At 37.0% G+C, this 18,250-nt stretch overlaps 2 protein-coding genes and 1 non-coding gene across 3 annotated transcripts; 1 reads left to right on the top strand and 2 right to left on the bottom strand.

The window, feature by feature from the left end:
* Positions 1 to 6,480: 6,480 nt before the first annotated feature.
* On the bottom strand, positions 6,481 to 8,445 carry LOC148725766 (uncharacterized). The gene has a single exon (XM_088731640.1). It carries the CDS (start codon positions 7,914 to 7,916, stop codon positions 7,293 to 7,295), a length of 624 nt encoding a protein of 207 aa, XP_088587766.1. The 5' UTR covers positions 7,917 to 8,445; the 3' UTR covers positions 6,481 to 7,292.
* A 1,867-nt stretch (positions 8,446 to 10,312) lies between these two features.
* On the bottom strand, positions 10,313 to 12,959 carry LOC111322842 (adenosine receptor A2a-like). The gene has a single exon (XM_022926043.2). It carries the CDS (start codon positions 12,492 to 12,494, stop codon positions 11,463 to 11,465), a length of 1,032 nt encoding a protein of 343 aa, XP_022781778.2. The 5' UTR covers positions 12,495 to 12,959; the 3' UTR covers positions 10,313 to 11,462.
* A 2,657-nt stretch (positions 12,960 to 15,616) lies between these two features.
* Trnat-ugu (transfer RNA threonine (anticodon UGU)) lies at positions 15,617 to 15,689 on the top strand. The gene has a single exon. It is a non-coding gene; the product is annotated as a tRNA-Thr (tRNA).
* The last annotated feature ends 2,561 nt before the right edge of the window (positions 15,690 to 18,250 follow it).

The following is an 18,250-nucleotide window of genomic DNA, read 5'->3' as shown; positions in this document are numbered from 1 at the left end:
AGCAAGGCGTATTATTTACCTGGTAATCTTTCAACGTACTAGTAACCACAAGTTATGGAACTGTCGATAAGTACAGTTTGACGTTTATTTAACAGATTTTCTGGTACTCGTTAGGAGACGGGTTTGTAAAAGTATCTTTTACCGTGCACGTAAGACGCCAGGTGTTGGTGGTTCGGACAAGTGGCCGGTGATGATTGTTCATGTTCATGGTTGCCTGTCGTTCAATGAAGCGGTCGTACTCAGTTTTGGGCTTAATAGCATCATTCGGCCGGTCTGTTTGCCTGCCAATGGCCTCAATGACCCAAATCCAACTTCTTTCCAGTTTGTGCAATTCAAATAAAAATCAAACTTTTTACATGATTTAGATATAATTTTAGAGGAGCTATACACGTTATTTAATTGAACTCTTTTGATAAAATTCAAGTCAGCTACTGTCACCCGGAAAAGTTTCGCTCCAAACAAGAAAAGACGGCAGCTGCCAATCAAATTGCAATGAAGAAATTCGAAAGAATGACTCTAGCAACACCTGATCAAGATCTCAATAGCAGAAAGCAAAGCTTTGATTAAGATTTCCTTCCAGCCTTTAGTACCGTCCAGTTTCCATACCATTTATTCTGAAGAGGGCAGGAAACCAAACTGGCATTAAACAATGGAGTTTTCACAGTTATAAATTCCAGCGCCACTGGACAACATCACCTTTTTAATTTACCTAGTTAACGGCCTCGTCTCTTCTTTATTATTTTTAACCTTCACTTAGTTTATTTGGTTCTTAATTCTTCCAACCAGATTTTTCACATTTTAGAATAATTTAGTTAAGAGATTTTGGTACCAGTCAAGATAGCAAAGCTTAGCTGATTAGTTTGTTTATTCCCCTCACCTTTTAGCTTGCTAAAATGTAACTGAAAAAGTGAAGTTACTTGTTAAATACTTCTACAAGCATGAGCCAGTTCAGTTTGTTTCCAATGCCTAACCTGGAGGACTGCTAAGCTTGGAAACTTTTGTCTTTTTTAGCAACTTCTACCTTTTCTAACCACAATAACATAACATGATATACTTTATTTAAATACAGGGTGTGAGCCTTTTACAGTTCTAATTTTACATCAACAGTAAATTTTATCGTGTAAATAAATAAAATACCAAAGAGAAAATAAAGAGTGCATTGTCAATAAAATACTTACACGATCAAAACTACTTAAATGTAAGATTAGATTAAAATGAAAGGAAAGAATCTATTATGTTGAATGTCTTTTCTCATTATATGCAAGTTTCAAATCAGAGTTTTCAGTTTGATAATTAACAATTATTCACCGAAGAGGAGGTGAAAAGTTATAGATATTTACCTCGCCTCTTCGCGGCTCGGTAAATATCCACAACTTTCACTGACACTAAGGTGAATAGCTGTTTTAGTGCATACTACAAAGAAACCGAAAAACTAGTTTATTTCGGTCAGTGTACCAGAAAATTGACGCGCGATTTTGTCTCTTGGGCTGCTCAAGGGTTAATGGTACTTGCTAATCTCTTCCGAACCAGCCAATCAGCGCGAGCGAAAAACACTTTTACCTGTATGGTACATACTAAAAGCTGTCATGTTTGTTGCCTTCCTTACTTTGTCTATTACGCTGTTCCAGATCTTCAGAGCATCGTATCTTGGGAGTTAAATTCGCAATTCGTAATGTGAAGCCTCGTCATATTCAGATTATTCATTCCCTTAAGATTTTTTTAACATTATTTCTTTCCTTAAGCAATTTATTTATGTATTTGGGTGCTAAATTGTTTAGTGTTTTATAAAGAATATAACAGTCATCTAGTTTTCTCCTGCCAGATTTGGCATACACATTTCCTTCAACAACTTGTCGTATGCAGAGGAATTGCCCTCAAATATAAATCTTATTGTTCTTTCAATTTGATTTTCAAACTCGTCTTGAATTCAGGAGTATAACGCCACACTCCTGCGCTGTTTATCTAAGAAGTGCGGTAAAATGAAGGCTTGATATAATAGTCTTTCATATCCCTGTACTTACCATTGCATACTTTTATAACTCAATGAGCTTGGAAGTCAAATTTTTAGTAGTACAGCAGGTACCTTTGCGATCGTACCTAAAACAAGTCTAACCCTCTGAAAACGCGGTTTAGTAAGAGAAAATTTGCTTCTGGGCATCACTTGTCGATAATTTGATTCTGCAGTTGATGGTACGTGAAAGCCAAAAAAAGCGCAGAAAGTCGACGATGATGTAGACAATTGGTCTTAATGTTAAAAAAAAAAATGTGCCATGCTGATAAGGCCACGTAAGACTTTATCTAGTCCATCGTCACTTTTTCATCATAGCCATATCCCATGGGAGTACCAAACTTGATTCTGCTGGTATTTTTCTGTACCTCAAAGAACCATTTTATCTCTCTTCAACGAACATTTTGTTTCCTTTGCAGTTAAGGTTGGTATTCTTCTGAATCCTCTTCAGTAAATAAAACCAGCAGGGAAGGAGTTAGTAGTAACATCTATATATGTATATGCAATAATTCCTTTGCTGGCTACTCAGGCAGGTAAGCTGAAGTGCATTTATTAAATAAACACTAGTGATTAAACACCAAGATAACATGTTATCTTCACGCGTGAAAAAATCACTGTTGCTATGTGAAATAATTGAAATGATAAAGTGAAATTATTTAGTATTTTATTGGTGTTTATATAATAAATGGAATAATACATGTATTTTATCGGTGTTTATATAATAAGTATGTGTAATCAAATGGCGACGAGTGAAATTACGAACTAATTTCACGCGCGTTTTGTCAAAATTCTGATCATTTCCCGAGCCTTTAGGCGAGGGAAATTATCAGAATTTTGACAAAACGCAAGTGAAATTAATTCCTAATTTCACGAGAAAACCATTTGATTACCTTTTAATATCATGGGTGGCAAATTACGTTCACAACCGTAATTGTTTTTACTGGTTTATTCTATCGAAAACCGAGAACATGAAGAAGAATATAGTTTTCGTTTAAAGCATACATTATTGTTAAAGTTCGTAATTTTCTGAGTTTCTTCACAAAAAATACCTTTCGAATTCTTCGTGCCTGTTAATAATTTCCGGCCGCTTCTTTTAATTTCGTAACTTCTTCAAGGGTCACCTTTTTAAATCTCGACGCCATCTTGGCTCTGATCGAGATACAAGAGATCTTACCATGGCAATCTTGTAATTTCACATGTGAAATTAAAACTGAAATTTCGCGCCAAAATTAAGGAGTAATTTGTCACCTATGATATTAATAGAATAATACATGGCCGCGTGGAGATACGAAATTTGTCTTCTCGTGTTACAAAATATTTCACGAGTGAGTGAAACATCCTTTCTTTGTTGTTGTTGTTGCTGCTTCTTTCACCCTCTTTTTTTTTTTTTTACCTTAAATTACTTTTTCTGTTACAAGAAAAATCTTTTTCGGCAGTTTTTTCAACAGCAGAGTTGCAAAATACGTCTTGACCATACAAAGAAAAGCACAAGTTTGATTTATTTTATGTTTCACTGAATTCCTTTGTAAAGGCTTTCCGCAAATCAATCAACCAGTTTATTAGCGTCATGAAGTGGGATGAGGTTGCCCTTACACCCGAATCAGAGGCTTATGTATAAAACGTATGACGATCACATAAAAACGAAAAGCCTTTAGTGATGAAGAATTTTTAGTTTAGTTCGATTTCGTGGTTTCATCTTTAATTTATTTCATTTAATTTTGATTTTTTTAACGTCGATTCTTTGTCCATAAAAACGTAAAAAGGAAATTAATAGCCAATTTCCAGTAATCTTGTATCAACGACTTCTTGCTAGATCCGGCGATCTGCTTGATTTTTAAGAAAAAGATGATTTTTTAAGAAAAAGATGATTTTCAAGTCAAAGAAAGACAAAAGCGACAGGTTGCCAAACGTGTTTATAACATAGCTAGCAGAGCCGCGCAATCAAATTCAGTATACATAAGCGTGCTCAAAATCCCGATAGTGTACGCTGATAGCGTGAGCAAATCGCTTCGCCAGAAATTTTTTTTCGCGCGAGCGGCCATTGTTAGCGCGGGGAAAAAATAATGTATTTCGCGACAATAATGGATGTAAACAGAGACTCTGCCCACCAGTCCCAAAACAAAGACAATTTTCCGACCTTTTTCCTTGGGCTAGAGTTCTTAAATGAGGCAGAAAAAGAGAAAAACAACGGAAAAGGAGACTCGGTATCAGCGCCGTCACGATTCGCTTCTGATATTGTTGTCCGTTTTTCGCGTCGGATTTGATGCACAATTCCACCGGCTATGTTTTTCTCATTGCCATGTTCCCACCAATAACGTATCTCCATTTTCTGCCCTGGGTTGTGTGTGCTTTTAAAGGCAGAAAATGGAGCTACGTTATTGGTGGGAACATGGCAACGAGAAAAACATAGCCTTTTGTAATCGTTAAGGTGGCCAATTTACCATTTCAACTTTGTTGATATATCCAAATTATTTCGTTACTCCCACCGACGCAGCCCCAAACAGTTTCTTTCGAAACTATCAGCCTTTATGTTATAAAACAATTGGTTCATGCTTTTAGCTGTGCGTTATCGAGTTATGGAGCACGTGGGAAGTTTGGAGAGCACTCAAGAAGCTGGAGTTGCCCTCGGCTATTGCCTCGGGCAACTCTTACGCCTCTTTCGTGCTCTCCAAACTTCCCACGTGCTCCATAACTCGATAGTGCACGCTAAAGCATGAATCAGTTGTTAATTAGAAATAAACAATAGCACTTATTTTAACCTCTTTGGCCCAGCTGTTGAAAAAAAAAAAAAAAAAAGGCAGATACTCTGTAATGTCTGCCCGTTGATTTATTTGTTGTACGATTGTAGGTAGTTTAATTTTAAAGCCAGGGAAAGAATCTAAACTGTTTAGGACAGCCCAAGCTTTCGGTAAGATGGACTAAGATAGTCGTGCAAAGACACGTAGCCTTCGTGTGCTTTTAACACCATTCCTATGGATGCAAGTTATTGCTGGTGTTGTATTTATGAAGACAAAAGTTATTGTTTTTTGTGAGCAATTTTTTCCTTTTAGCGGTTTATAATTCTTTCACAAAAGCATTGAAGTGAGATATTCTATTCCATGTGGACGACATCAGCTGCGTGTCGTTTCAAAGTGAGCGAGTTTAAAATTATTCGAAAGGAAATTAAAAAAATATTGGCATGATAGACGTTTAAGAAACTTGAAAATGGTAGAAAAATTCATTTCTTGTGTTTTTCAACTCCTTCTTAGTGAAGTCACACTGGTTTACCAGAAATGTTTTTGAAGCGGTTCAATTTTTCAAGTACGTAGTTGTCCTAATAAGTGATTAGCACCGGAGTTTGTGCGGGATCCATACCAAGCGAAACGCAGGTCCAATACAGAATTTATTAATCAGCGTAAAGGCTGATAACTGAACGGAAAACCTGTTACGATAAATAATTATGCAAGTAACTGGTTAGGAACAGGATGCGCTCTTGTTCTCTGATGAAACCTGGACAACGCCCGCCATTAACCTTCGCTTAGTAATTCCGCAATCCATACAAATGAATCATGTGAATAATGTGAAGACACTTTGTCTTAAAAAGCACGTCTTTGTTATATACTATATTTAGACATCGCGCTTTAAGCGTTATCAAAAAAAAACACGAGAAATTAACATTCCTCTGGGCTATTTTTGTTTTACTTAATTCTCGCATCAAAGACCTTGACTTCAAGGCGGAGTCTTGAGGGTTCGCCACCCTCATCCTATTGTTTACTTTCTTTTGCTTTGTTTATAATTTTCGTAAAGAAATCACTTCAGAGAATAATTGGCAAGGTTCTCTGAAATAAAGACCTACTGATTTTGTCAAAATCGTTTCTTTTTGGTTGTTCATCTTCTCTGGTTTTTAACTTTAAATTAAAATGAAGTCTCTTTTCTTCTCAAGAGTAGCAAAACCTTACATCTACTTTGAATAACGACTGTTTTTCTTTGCGTCAGAACCCCTTCTATTGACAATCGATTAGTGCGACAATGTGCGTTCATCGAGCGAAACACGCCGAATAGTTAGCGTGCATCAAAGATGTGTAAATGAAAAATGTCGGGGGCGAAGCCGAGAGCCAGCCGCTTTAGCCACTTGAGTGCTCTTAAAATTTCTTAAGTGCCTCATATCTCGACGAGAGCTTAACTGGCATGTGCTATTTTCATTATAGTATTTTCGGCGCGGTAATTTAAATATTGTTTTAGCTACTTGAGTGCTCTCATAATTTCGTAAGTGCTTCGTATCTCAATGAGAGCTTAACTGACACGAACTATTTTCATAAAAAAAGAAACAACAACAGTTAACTCGGCGAAATGCACGACAACAGCGTGCGTTCATGACACGTACTGTCCAACTACACTGTACTCCGAATCGGGCTGGTGATAACCAATCACTTTGGAAGATTTTGTTATAACTTTGATTATATGATTTATAGGCACAAGTGATGTTTTGAAAATTTTCATGATTACCCGAAACGCATCCGAGTTAAATTTAATAACCTTTCAATGCGCGAACAGTTCAAGCCACTTTTAATTCATGTTCCCAATTGATAGAATTGATAGAATATTTCAGCTATTTCATTGATAGTATTTTTTCCATTTAGTATTTTTTTATGATGTGACTGAAATGTAGTATTTATAGAACTATAAGGGAGGTCAGCGGTCTTCGACTGTAATGATGCACCTAACTCAAATAAAACTATCTTACTAATTCCAGACTGGGTGAACCCGCACTTAGCTGGATTGCTGGCTCAAATTTAATCATGTATATCTCAGTCACCATTTTTCGTCACTTCATCCCATGAAAAAGGACTGCCTGGACTTTCTTAATTTCTCAGTGCAAGAAAAAATTATTCCTTTCGGGATGTTTCAAAACCATCCTTACCCTTAGAGCGCGTTTTGTCGTGAAGATAATCCGCGGTTTATAAAATTGTAAATCACATAGGTTATCATAAATAAGCATTCACTCCAAGCCGGTAGTATCGCCTCATTAGAATAAGAAGGCATGGGTTCGAATAACGTAGCAGCCTGAATTTTTTCAAGCTTAACCATTCAATTGCAGATCACCAGTGACATAATAACATTATTTGAACAGTTTCTCCAAGCTAGACTATAAGTGAGGTCACTCACCATGAAACCAACCCTCTAACCCAGTGTCCAATCTGTGCATTGGATACATTGGACTCTTTGGACACAATGCAATGTGGGATAAGAGAATCTTTAGTGTCAGAATAGCTACATAATTTACATGCACTATCGAACTTGACTTTCATCCGAATGGAGGCAAGACTACCTTGATTATCTTTCTACTTGATTTATTCCTCTCATCCCCGTTGCCCATTCGCTCCGCACAAACCCTACAACCGCTTCGGGCTGACGCGTTTTTCTTATCTGTCTCCCTGTTTCCGTTCAAACTGGCCCTTTCTTCCCCGGCCTCAGATTTCCTTAATCGTGATTGGCGGCCGTGCCTTGTTTTACTTCTTTTCTTGTACATCTTTAATCCTTCTATCGAGAGAGTCCTCAAGTTTTCTTCCTCTGCAGTTGGTGTACCTCTTTCTTCCAAGCCACTAGTGTCCCCACCAGAGCTCAGATCTCTTTTATTAAGTAAATTTTCTTCTCGCTGGAAAATCCGGAGAGCTTCTCGGTTAGAAAAATACTTTTCAATCCCATCTTTGAAAGGCGGTTCTTCGTGGAAATGGCGACAAAGCGAGCAATACTTCCTGCGGTAGCTGTGTTTATGGCTTTTTCTTGATCTCTCTCCTCCGTCACAAAAGACATAAACAAGATGGCGGGCTTCTTCGCCAAGTATTAGGGGTGGTAATATTGAAGGAGCGTTGCATATCTTGTCTCCATGGATAACAATTTTGCTATTCTGAGAGCTTCTTTCATCCATTCGAATCGGTATAAGATTTCAAGGATAACGGCCAACGATCAATTCAAAATGCCTCGACAAATTGTTCTAATCAAATCCAATTTCTAGAATGGAAATAATCTCTAGTTTACCTGTGGAATGATATTGTCGGCCGAACAGCGCTGAACTTTACCGGTTGTAGTCCACTCGTGTATTCAAGTTTGCGGAATGAATGAAGGGCCGGTTGAGTGCGTTATTCGGCGTATTGACAATACATATCGTCCATAACGTTTACCGTCCAATGTTAATCGTCAAACAAAACGTACGAAGTGCGACAAGTTTGTCGATTATAATGCAAATACTTATACGTTTTCTTCCAAATTTACGTCAAAGATAAAACGTCGTTACAGATAAGTCAATGTTGTGACACAATCAGCAATTGAGACACCTGAAGTGGCTCAGAATCGACGCCGATTTTATCGTAAACTTAATATACGCAATAATTTACGTCGTTGCTAAACATCATAAGTTAACTTAAGCAAGCAGGTGTGAATCCCCACATAAATTATTCATCACGTTAAAGTCCAGCTTCAACAACTGATCAGAATTTGAAATCATCTCATGGATCATTATGTAAAGCCAGCTGGAGAAAAAGTTTTCAGAATGACGGTTTGTTATTCAGCTACCTTTGATTGATTGATTGATTCATTTTAATTCGCACTATTTCGAGAGGTTACAGTAGAGATTGCTATAGATTAAAAAAGTCAGAATATATAAGAACAGTAAATTATATGAATAATCTAAAGTAAAATGTGCGCAGTGACCAAAGGAGCGTAAGCTTTCGAGTTGGCCACTGTCACGTGTAATTATCTTGTGTATCTGAACATTTAAAAAAGACTTACTTTACTTTAATTCTATATTTACACTAACCAAGGTATTTATACACTATTAATATTGTAAACAAAGAGAAAAGAGAAATAAGTAAATAAGTAAATAAACAAATAAAAAAAATTAAGTTAAAAGAAGGAAAAAGAAAAAAAAATGAGAAATAAAAAGAAAGAATGAGGCGATTAATGCTAATTATGTAGGGTAAATAAAGTGAGGTAAGATTTGTTGTTTCATTCCTACAGTTTAGGAGCAAGAGAACTAAGTTATTTTATCTGGCATCAAACCAGTAGTGAATTCAAGTTTGACCAACCAAGAGATGAGGCTTCCATTCTTTGAATCAAAGCATTTCACTCAAATGTCAGTCGGAGATCACAAACTACATACACAACATGGTTGCATTCTATTTGCAATACATCAATAAGACAATTGATTTCCCAAGAGCTGATATGTATTTTTCACTTTTAATTGGCTTCCACAACGGCGAAACGAACCGTCATTGAAAGCCAACATTTAATAAAATGGTTTGATCAAAACTAACATTGTAGAGTATTTATAGATCAAGTGAGTCCTCTCATTGCACTTATTCAACTGTCTTTTATTCAATAATCAAGACAGTATATTTACTGTACAATACGCGTTATCAGTTTTTAGCGGGGCTCCCACGCGCGCAAAGCGCGCGTGTGGCAGAGCCCCATACCCATGGAATATGGTCAACCTCTTTTCGTTTGGATGTCACGTGACTGACCGAGCGTACGCACATGCTTTCAGATTGCACGGGTAGGGTAGGGGAGACTATCAAAACGAAGGGAGGGGTGTCTCAGGCGAGTCTTGGCAAATGCACGTCTTTTATGTTACCATTAATATTGCGAACTTGGGAGCTCCGCGTTTAGGCTTGGCTAAATCTACATATTAACTTTTACTTTACTTTTACTTAGGAGCCGGTAGATTTAAGACACGGATTTAAGTAATAGGTTTAAGTAATTTAAGTAATACGTTGCAGTGGTAACCCTGTGTAACGTAATACACTACAACGGTATTAACATGACGTCAAACTATTTAATATGCAGAGTTCTGTGGAGACTAGGGACTCGTAACAGATAGTCAGTTTTTGTTGAAGCGTGGACACCAAGACGAAGACAAGGCTATTACTTGATTTCGGAGTACAAGTAGCAAGAAAAACACGATTAAAATAATGGTTTTGCATGGATTTTTCGCTTCCTGACGAAAGTTAATAATCTATTTACATTGGCACAGGCCTCATAATACCCAAACGCTCTCCGTTTTCCTGTTTTCGAGCGGACCCAGTGAAAGTGCGACAACGGGAGCGAAAGTGGTCACCAAAAGTCAGTCCAGCGAGCGAAAGAATATTAACATAAAAACTTTCCTCTCATTTTCTCTTTTATACATTCATCAGCCAGACCTTGATGGCTTGAAACGAAGAGAACGGATAAACATAAGTTTAAAGACCGGTTATGTTGACGATGAGCACATCTGATAAGATTCAAACATGTCTCGGGCTACTTCCACTACTCAAAGAAGACCATTATGCGTGTGCTACTCTTTTTTTTTATTCATTTATGTATATATTGACTCGTATATCCATTAAATTTATTTGTTTATAACAGGTTCAAGGCTTATATGTTTTTGCTTTGATACTTGGAGCTCCAGGGTCACCCCTCATAGTTGGTTGGTTTTGATGCATGTTTTATACTGACCCCACCCCACTTAGAACAAATACTGTTGATGCATGTTCAATAAGGCCACTTGTTACTCATATCGAACCCTTCATCATAGATATTTTTCCATATCTTATTCTGTGTAAAATTGTCTCTATAATTCAGTCTTGTTTTCATCGCTAATGTTCTCGTTATCATCATGATTATTTTTTATGCTTAATTGTTGTTGTTTTAAATAATAGGTTTGTTATCATTAGAGTAACATCACGTTTCTACGGTACGTAGTAAAAGTAACCATAATTTCCTTCTGGTTTTTCATACCTTTCAGACCATGGTGTATCATCCTATTTTACAAATCTATCAGAGGATCTACCATGCAAAAAGAGTTAATGAGAAATTTTGCAGTGTAGACCATTTCTTTTTCAATTGTCTTTTTGCTTTCTGAAGGTTATGTAGATGAAGAATGTCACATGTAATTCTTGCTATTGTCTGTCCTGCTCATAGATATATATTTTTCTGTATGTGTCAAATAAGTCACGTAAGTACAAACTAATTGGTTACAGTTGTTTCCGTTAATATTAAATTAACAGATGTATAATATATTGATATTTTGAAATGAGTATATAGTCGTATCCATTTTGTTATGTTCGTTAGAGAAAGGTTAAAAACGGCTGAAGGCAGATGGAAAGGAGTTTAATTTTTTTGGGAATTGCCTTTAATTTGCCGGAAACGGGTGCTTAAAGTTAGGGCTAGGGTTAACCTAACTGTAACCCCTATCAATTTTCCTAGAAACACATTTCGCGGGCTCACTCAATAGTGCCCCAAGGAGATTAGTTCGACTTCTGCATGTTGCTGCTGTGCGGTTCCGTTACAATCAGACTGAAATACACTAATTATTAATATCGTTGATATTATTATTATCATTAGTGTTATTATTATCATTAGTGTTATTATTATCATTAGTGTTATTATTATCATTATTGTTAATATTAGTATTATTATCTTCTCTTACACGCTTTGTTAGCTACCTGAAACGACTCGATATAGCTTCTTTTGCTTGTCGATAAATACAAATCCAGGTATTTCTCATTTCTGTGTTAAAACCAGCATATATAAATACATTTACACAGGCGTTAGAATAGGCCATGAATACTGTTATTTTAATCAATGTTAGCGGTGTGCAACTAGGACAACCCAACAAGCTAATAATGTCAATCACTGTGATTGGCGTTGTCAAGAACACAAAAATACCGACAACTATCAGGACAATCTTTGTTGCCCTTCGCTCTCTATTCCCGCCAGCCCTCGGCACTTTCTCTCGTGATTGATCGCTATTCATCGTATCGCAGTCGGAGGTCGGTCGGCCTGAGACGGCTGTCGCCGATATCTCATCTTTGTAGACCAAAGAGGGACCATCTATGCCGGTTACGTGACTTTGGGTTATTTGTATGCGACGAATTTGACTGCGAGCAGTTTTGAGGATAAAATAGTTTGTGAAAGCTAGGGTGATGATAACAGATAAATTGACGATAGAAAATAGCATGAACAGGTAATCTCGGCTCAGAGTGGTGGAGAACAAACAAATATCAGTTACATCGGCTGTGTCTGCCTGTCCCCATCCAAAAATAGGAAGAAATGCGATGATAAAAATCAGCACCCAAAATAGCGCGACTATAAATGAAGCCTTACGTGGTTCGGCGAAGCTTGTATATAGAAAGGGTTTCTTTAACGCCAAGTATCGATCGAGGCTTATCAGCGTCAGATTGAAATTGGAGGCACCAAAGAGAAAGACGGTAAGCGGTATGACAGCCAGACAAGGAATAAGGGGACGTCTTTCTGTTTGATTCAGCTGATCTGCCAGGCGGAGAGGCATAGCAATGGCCCCCTGAAGCATGTCAGCCACAGCCAGGTTGAGAAACAGAAAATTGCACATCGTGCGAAGTCTCTTATTCCATAAGATTGCAAGAATGACCAAAAAGTTCCCAATGGAAGCCAAAACGGACACGGTTATCATGAATATTGACGTTAAAACTGTTTCTGTTGAATAGGAAACCATTTCGTGGAAAGGGTGTCAAAGAAAGTTTGAATGAGGTGTCCTCGTTGAGATTGACAAAACGTTGCAGTTCTTGTTCGAATACCCAAAGTTAAGATAAGCGAAGACCTTTGAGAATATCACAGCAATTCAGATAGCTCTGTATATGTCAATTTTTAAAAGTTTAACCCGAACAGTTCCCACTGAAAAGAAAATGAATAGATATAGATGAGATATTAACCAATTTGAAAAGCTAGTTTTATATACGTGACTAGTAGACAACCTTACAAGAAAATTTGCGTCAAACGCTAATAGGTGTAATTATGTCAAAACAAGCAGAGACTTAATCATCAAGTTTCATTCAACTGTCTTGTTGATCTTTCCTTTCGACTTCGACCCACCAGGACGACTTGAAATTAAATTGAAAAAGACTTTGTTCTCTATTCATATCAAGTTTCTTTTCAATTAGATTCTAGATGTACCACAATAAAAAACAAAATCATCCATATTTGGTGGGGAGAGGGGGGGAAATTCTTACATTGAAAGAACAGAGATACCCGTTAAAAATAGCGCCATGGTTTTTGTGGGAGATGGCCCTTAAATCGACCATTGTTGCAACCCTTAAAATAGCTTAGAACCAAAATATTGCATTTTTTACTAATGAATTCTAGTACTGAGATTAAACTCCCTGATTTCAACGAGCATATCCCGGCTTCCCCCCTCCCCCCCCCCCCCACTCCATTATCAGCTATTATTGCCGTAGTGTTGGACACACATGATTTACGCTAATTGACTATCGCAGAATGTCTCCAAAAACAATTAGTTGAGATGGTAAATCTTAATTTCATTCTGGCGCCGATTTGCAATTTTACCGGACAGTTTGACAGTTCCTGCTGTGTCAAAAATGATTTCCTTTACTTCAATATCCTCTCTTCTTTGTTAATGTTGAAACATAAAGTGAAAAAAGTTTTGATCATGAGAGCTTGAAAGATGAAGCCTTTTAAACTGTATTTCTGAGTTGTCATTTTCTTTAATCTCGGAGACTGTTAAGCATCACTTTTAATGACGCTTAATTTTTTTTGCTAAGTTATATTCGAAGAGTAGACCAATATTTTCATTTCGTTTTGTTTTTTGTTTTTGCTTTGCCGAGTTCTGGGCACGACCAACATTCATTTTTCATTCGATTTACATAAAGATGAGTCATTCTGACGGAAATTTATCCCGGCACTCGATAAAATAATCCGAGGCATCTTTATTCAGCCAATTTCAATGAAAGCTATTATTTCTATACGATATGCTTTATTTGTAAATTTATTTTTAATGTTTAATTATACTGATCAACTTTTATTGTCGGTGCCTCTATGAAGGCGTTTCCAGAAAACGTCATTAGCACAAAGACGGAAATGTGTTTTTGAGCTCGCACACTAACTTCCTTCGCCAAGTTTCTTGAAAAATATCGCTCATGAAACCTCTCAAACAAATCATTGAAAGAATTGCTCAATAACAAGATAATACAAATTGTATAAAGGCTGATAGTTTCGAAAGAAACTGTTGGAGGCTGCGTCGGTGGGAGGAACGAAATAATTTGGATATATCAACAAAGTTGAAATGGTAAATTGGCTACCGTAACGATTACAAAAGCTGACGTTTCGAGCGTTAGCCCTTCGTCGGAGCCCTTCGTCATTCGCTCCGACGGAGGGCTAAAGCTCGAAACGTCAGCTTTTGTAATCATTACGGTGGCCAATTTACCATTTCAACTTTGTTGATATATCCAAAATAATACAAATTGTCAATAGTTACAAAGAAATACACAGCAGCTACTTAAACGAGTTATTTGCTCAGTAAGGAGTGGCTTTGCAGTTTACCATTCAAATATTGATGAGTACTTTTGCTTAGATTATCGCTAAATGGCTCCCGATAAGCTTATTTTAATAGTAAGCACTGGACAAGAGCTAAAAATTGACTTCGTTTCTCTCGGAGTCTGCCCGCAATTTTGTAACCGACAATGATCTTCGTAAATCATGTCTCTGCGTTTCTGCTTCAACTGTGAAGCCCTTCCTTGAACCTTTTTCTATAGATACAATATCTTTAATCAGGTACGGCGGGCTCCAGACAGGCGCTGTGTAATCTAGTATGTGTCTAACCAGTGACTTATAAAGTTTTGAAGACACACGCTGGCTGCCCAACGACAAGAGCTTGAAAGCTTTCATTCGTGCATAATCTTTGGCTCGACTTCAGATTGAAAGATACAGTTAGTGCCTCAAAGTGTTTCTGTAACTTTGCCTGAACACGGCTTCAACTGTACACTTGTTAAAAATTATAGTAAATTCTGACATAATTGTTTGACATCTTCATAAGCTGAAAGAAAATGAACTCAAAACTTCGGTTGTAATGTCAGTGACATGAAATAAAACAGTTCGTGATGTTTAGGTACTAACCCGGTTAAGTTGAATTAATTCGATTTTCCTTTCCAAGGCTTCTCATTAATTAATATGGCTAGAATATTATCGAAACATACACTTTTTACCTCGTCTTTGATAGATATTATGTCCACGAAGATCCTAATTTGTCCGGTCTACCATACACATACGAGGATTTTCGAAGTCGAACTCACCTCATGGCAAAGCTAATTTATGTTTATAACTTGAAAAACACTTCAATATACATAAACTAGTCACACTATAATTGGCGTACTTAACGAAGTTATCGACATCTTTTGTTTCAAGGTGCAAAAATGTAATAAAAACAAATCAGAAAGGCCAAAAGTAAGAAAGTCTGTCTTTGAATAATGATGGGCTATTCGCTCGTCGAAAAACTTGATTACAGACTGTAGTTTTATTGAGTTAGCATTAAGTTTCTTATGAAAGCTTTTAAGTTATTTATCATGAAATTAAACTTATTTCAGCGCTGCTGTCAAAACCCCACAAATACTCCCACACACGCACACACGCAACTTGAGAAAACTGATAAAAGGAAATAACAAGTACTCTGTTAAAACCGAAGCAAACTGCTTGGGAAACCTCACTGGCAATACAGCAACTGACCCCTTTCACATATATGGTGTATTACAAGATCAGAGACATCGAAGTTCAAAACGGGTTCATCACGGGTTTATTACGAATCAACTTAACGGCCTGTTCCCAGTTGGCTTGTTAGCTCAATTGGTAGAGCGCTGCACTTGTATCGCAGAGGTCAGTGGTTCGAATCCCGTACAGGCCTGATTTTTTTCAGGTCTGATTTTCGCTATTGCATAAATAGCGCTATCTACTGCGAAGGATCGTATATCATACGTATTTAATACCGCAGTTCAAAATATATGAACTTCATATATTCATTGTATCTGATTTATGACTTTCACGGGTTTCAATCAGAGACATCGAAGTTCAAAACGGGTTCATCACGGGTTTATTACGAATCAACTTAACGGCCTGTTCCCAGTTGGCTTGTTAGCTCAATTGGTAGAGCGCTGCACTAGTATCGCAGAGGTCAGTGGTTCAAATCCCGTACAGGCCTGATTTTTTTTCAGGTCTGATTTTCGCTATTGCATAAATAGCGCTATCTACTGCGAAGGATCGTGCATCATACGAAGTTCAAAACGTACATTTTAATGAACCTGTCAAACTGCGGCTTAATTCCTCAGTTTATTCGTAGGACAAAAAAGGCTGAAGCCTTTAAATGTTTTTCATGGAATCAATCAACCCTTTTTGATATCTTGAAATCTCATGGTGTACATAATCCCCATATAAAAAAGATCAAAGAGGGTCAACTTCTCAATGAAGTTAACTTCGACAACCGTAAAACGGCCGAACAATTTAGCTTTTAAGAGTAAAAGTTGACAAACTTTAACCTATAATCGTAAAAAGGTTAGCCGTTAAAAAAATTTCTGGTGACAACAATGGAATGATCATTCAACCGTTAGCCGTAAAATGGCCAATATTTTAACCGTTAGCCGTAAAAGCCAGCACCCCACTGAGACCCTCTATAAATCTCTGATCGAATTGCAGGGACAAGGAATAAAGCCACAGCTTTATCTTTAGTTTTAACGAACGGCAGTTTAAACCCTTTAGTCACGTAGAAAAATCATGAGGTCTATTGAATTTTTTTGTTGCAAAACGTTGGACAATAATGACAACCTATCTGCTCTGAGTAAAAATTAATTTCATTTAAAAAAATTCAATCCTGATTGCGTCGCACATTTCATTGGATGGACGGAAGCTTTCGAGTCCTCCGAGTTTATTTAATATTTAATTCAAATTATGAACTGCAAGTATTTTCGCTTCAGAACGCACCGGGAGAAAAAATCAAGATCGATAAAGTCCACCGCTTTTATTTCAATTGATTTCACGTCAATTTCAGTGGGCCATACTGCTATCATAACTGCCTTCGCGTAGGGAAACAAATGAGTTCCTAACTAAGGCAAGCTTTTGAATTTGCGCTGCGCTTTTAGAGCAGCTGTTACATAAAAAACGTTTTTATGCAAAAGCGCATCCTAAAGTTCCGAAATCGACGAAGAAAAGGCAGCAGTTTTACTGACTCTGAAAAGCGTCGGTTATTTTTGTATATTTATTTATTTTATTTTTTGCAATGTTATTCCAGCATAATCCTTAATTTTTTTTCTTCGCTATAATGCACAAAATTATATGTGGACAACCCCATACATGGTGAACGTGTTAAAAATTAAACCTACTGTTTCAATTTTCATTTACATTTCCTTTCATTCTGCAAAAATTCTTAGCTTTAACTTACTATAACTACCTCAAAACCCATTTTAAAATATGTTCACTAAAAACTATCCTCAGGCTTCTGCTATAAAAGTCCAAGGACAACTGAATCAAACATTTTGATCTAACACTTCGTACGAAATAACGAGTTATATCCGGTTTATCCACCGTATTGAGTCAACGATTTTACTTCCATGCATGCAATGGGTGTCTGTTTCAATGTTAAAATAAACGGGAAACTTTGCGCGAAAATTTTGCATTATCTGGTTCGATACCTTCAGTAATCTTGCCTCGTCTGTTTTGGAAACCCTCCTTTACCCGGCGACGAGTTCAAAATAAATTCAAACCAAAAAAGATAACGATTACCTTTACCTACAAAGGTGACCAATTATTATCGGAAACCAGTGGAGTATCTGATATTCGCTGTCAAACCATTTTGCCTACCTTCAGTGATCTTGCTTCGTCTGTTTTGGAAACCCTCCTTTACCCGGCTGGGTAAAGATGAACTATGCCGATATTAATAGTAAACGTTTCATTTACGGGTTTTACAGCCACGGACTCTTAGTAGCGATTACAATGTATTATCGTCGACGAACAACGGCGAAAGAATCAAGGCTTTTTCCATTAAACCGTAATTATACACATCAAAGACCTTTTTCAATCAGTTTCAAGATATGACGTGAGAGATCTCACCAAATGAGTTTCTTCTTTAGTTCAAGGACCTTTAGCGAACTTTTGTCTTGACGCTGGTGGTAAAATATCCTTTGTAAATACAAAGACTAAAAATCGGACAATTGATGCTAAAAAATTAAATTTCTGAGTGCCTAACAGGATTTTGGGATGTGCTCTCGGAATCTTTTTCATCATTACATTACGAGGCAAAGATTACATCTTGAAGAGTGACTATTGAATTTAATAACACTACAGTGTTATTTAATCTTTTTAGCAGCCGCGCCAGTACACCCTGCAATTTTTATTACTGTACGAAAAAGAACTGCAATATTTTGTACACGTTCACAGTTTTCAACCAGCAGCTCATGTTTTGTTAAAATGGAGAAA

Source organism: Stylophora pistillata, chromosome 8 (assembly GCF_964205215.1).
Source record: "Stylophora pistillata chromosome 8, jaStyPist1.2, whole genome shotgun sequence".
NCBI classification, from domain to species: domain Eukaryota; kingdom Metazoa; phylum Cnidaria; class Anthozoa; order Scleractinia; family Pocilloporidae; genus Stylophora; species Stylophora pistillata.
Note: the sequence above shows the minus strand (reverse complement) of the source record. Positions and strands in the feature narration are given on the sequence as shown.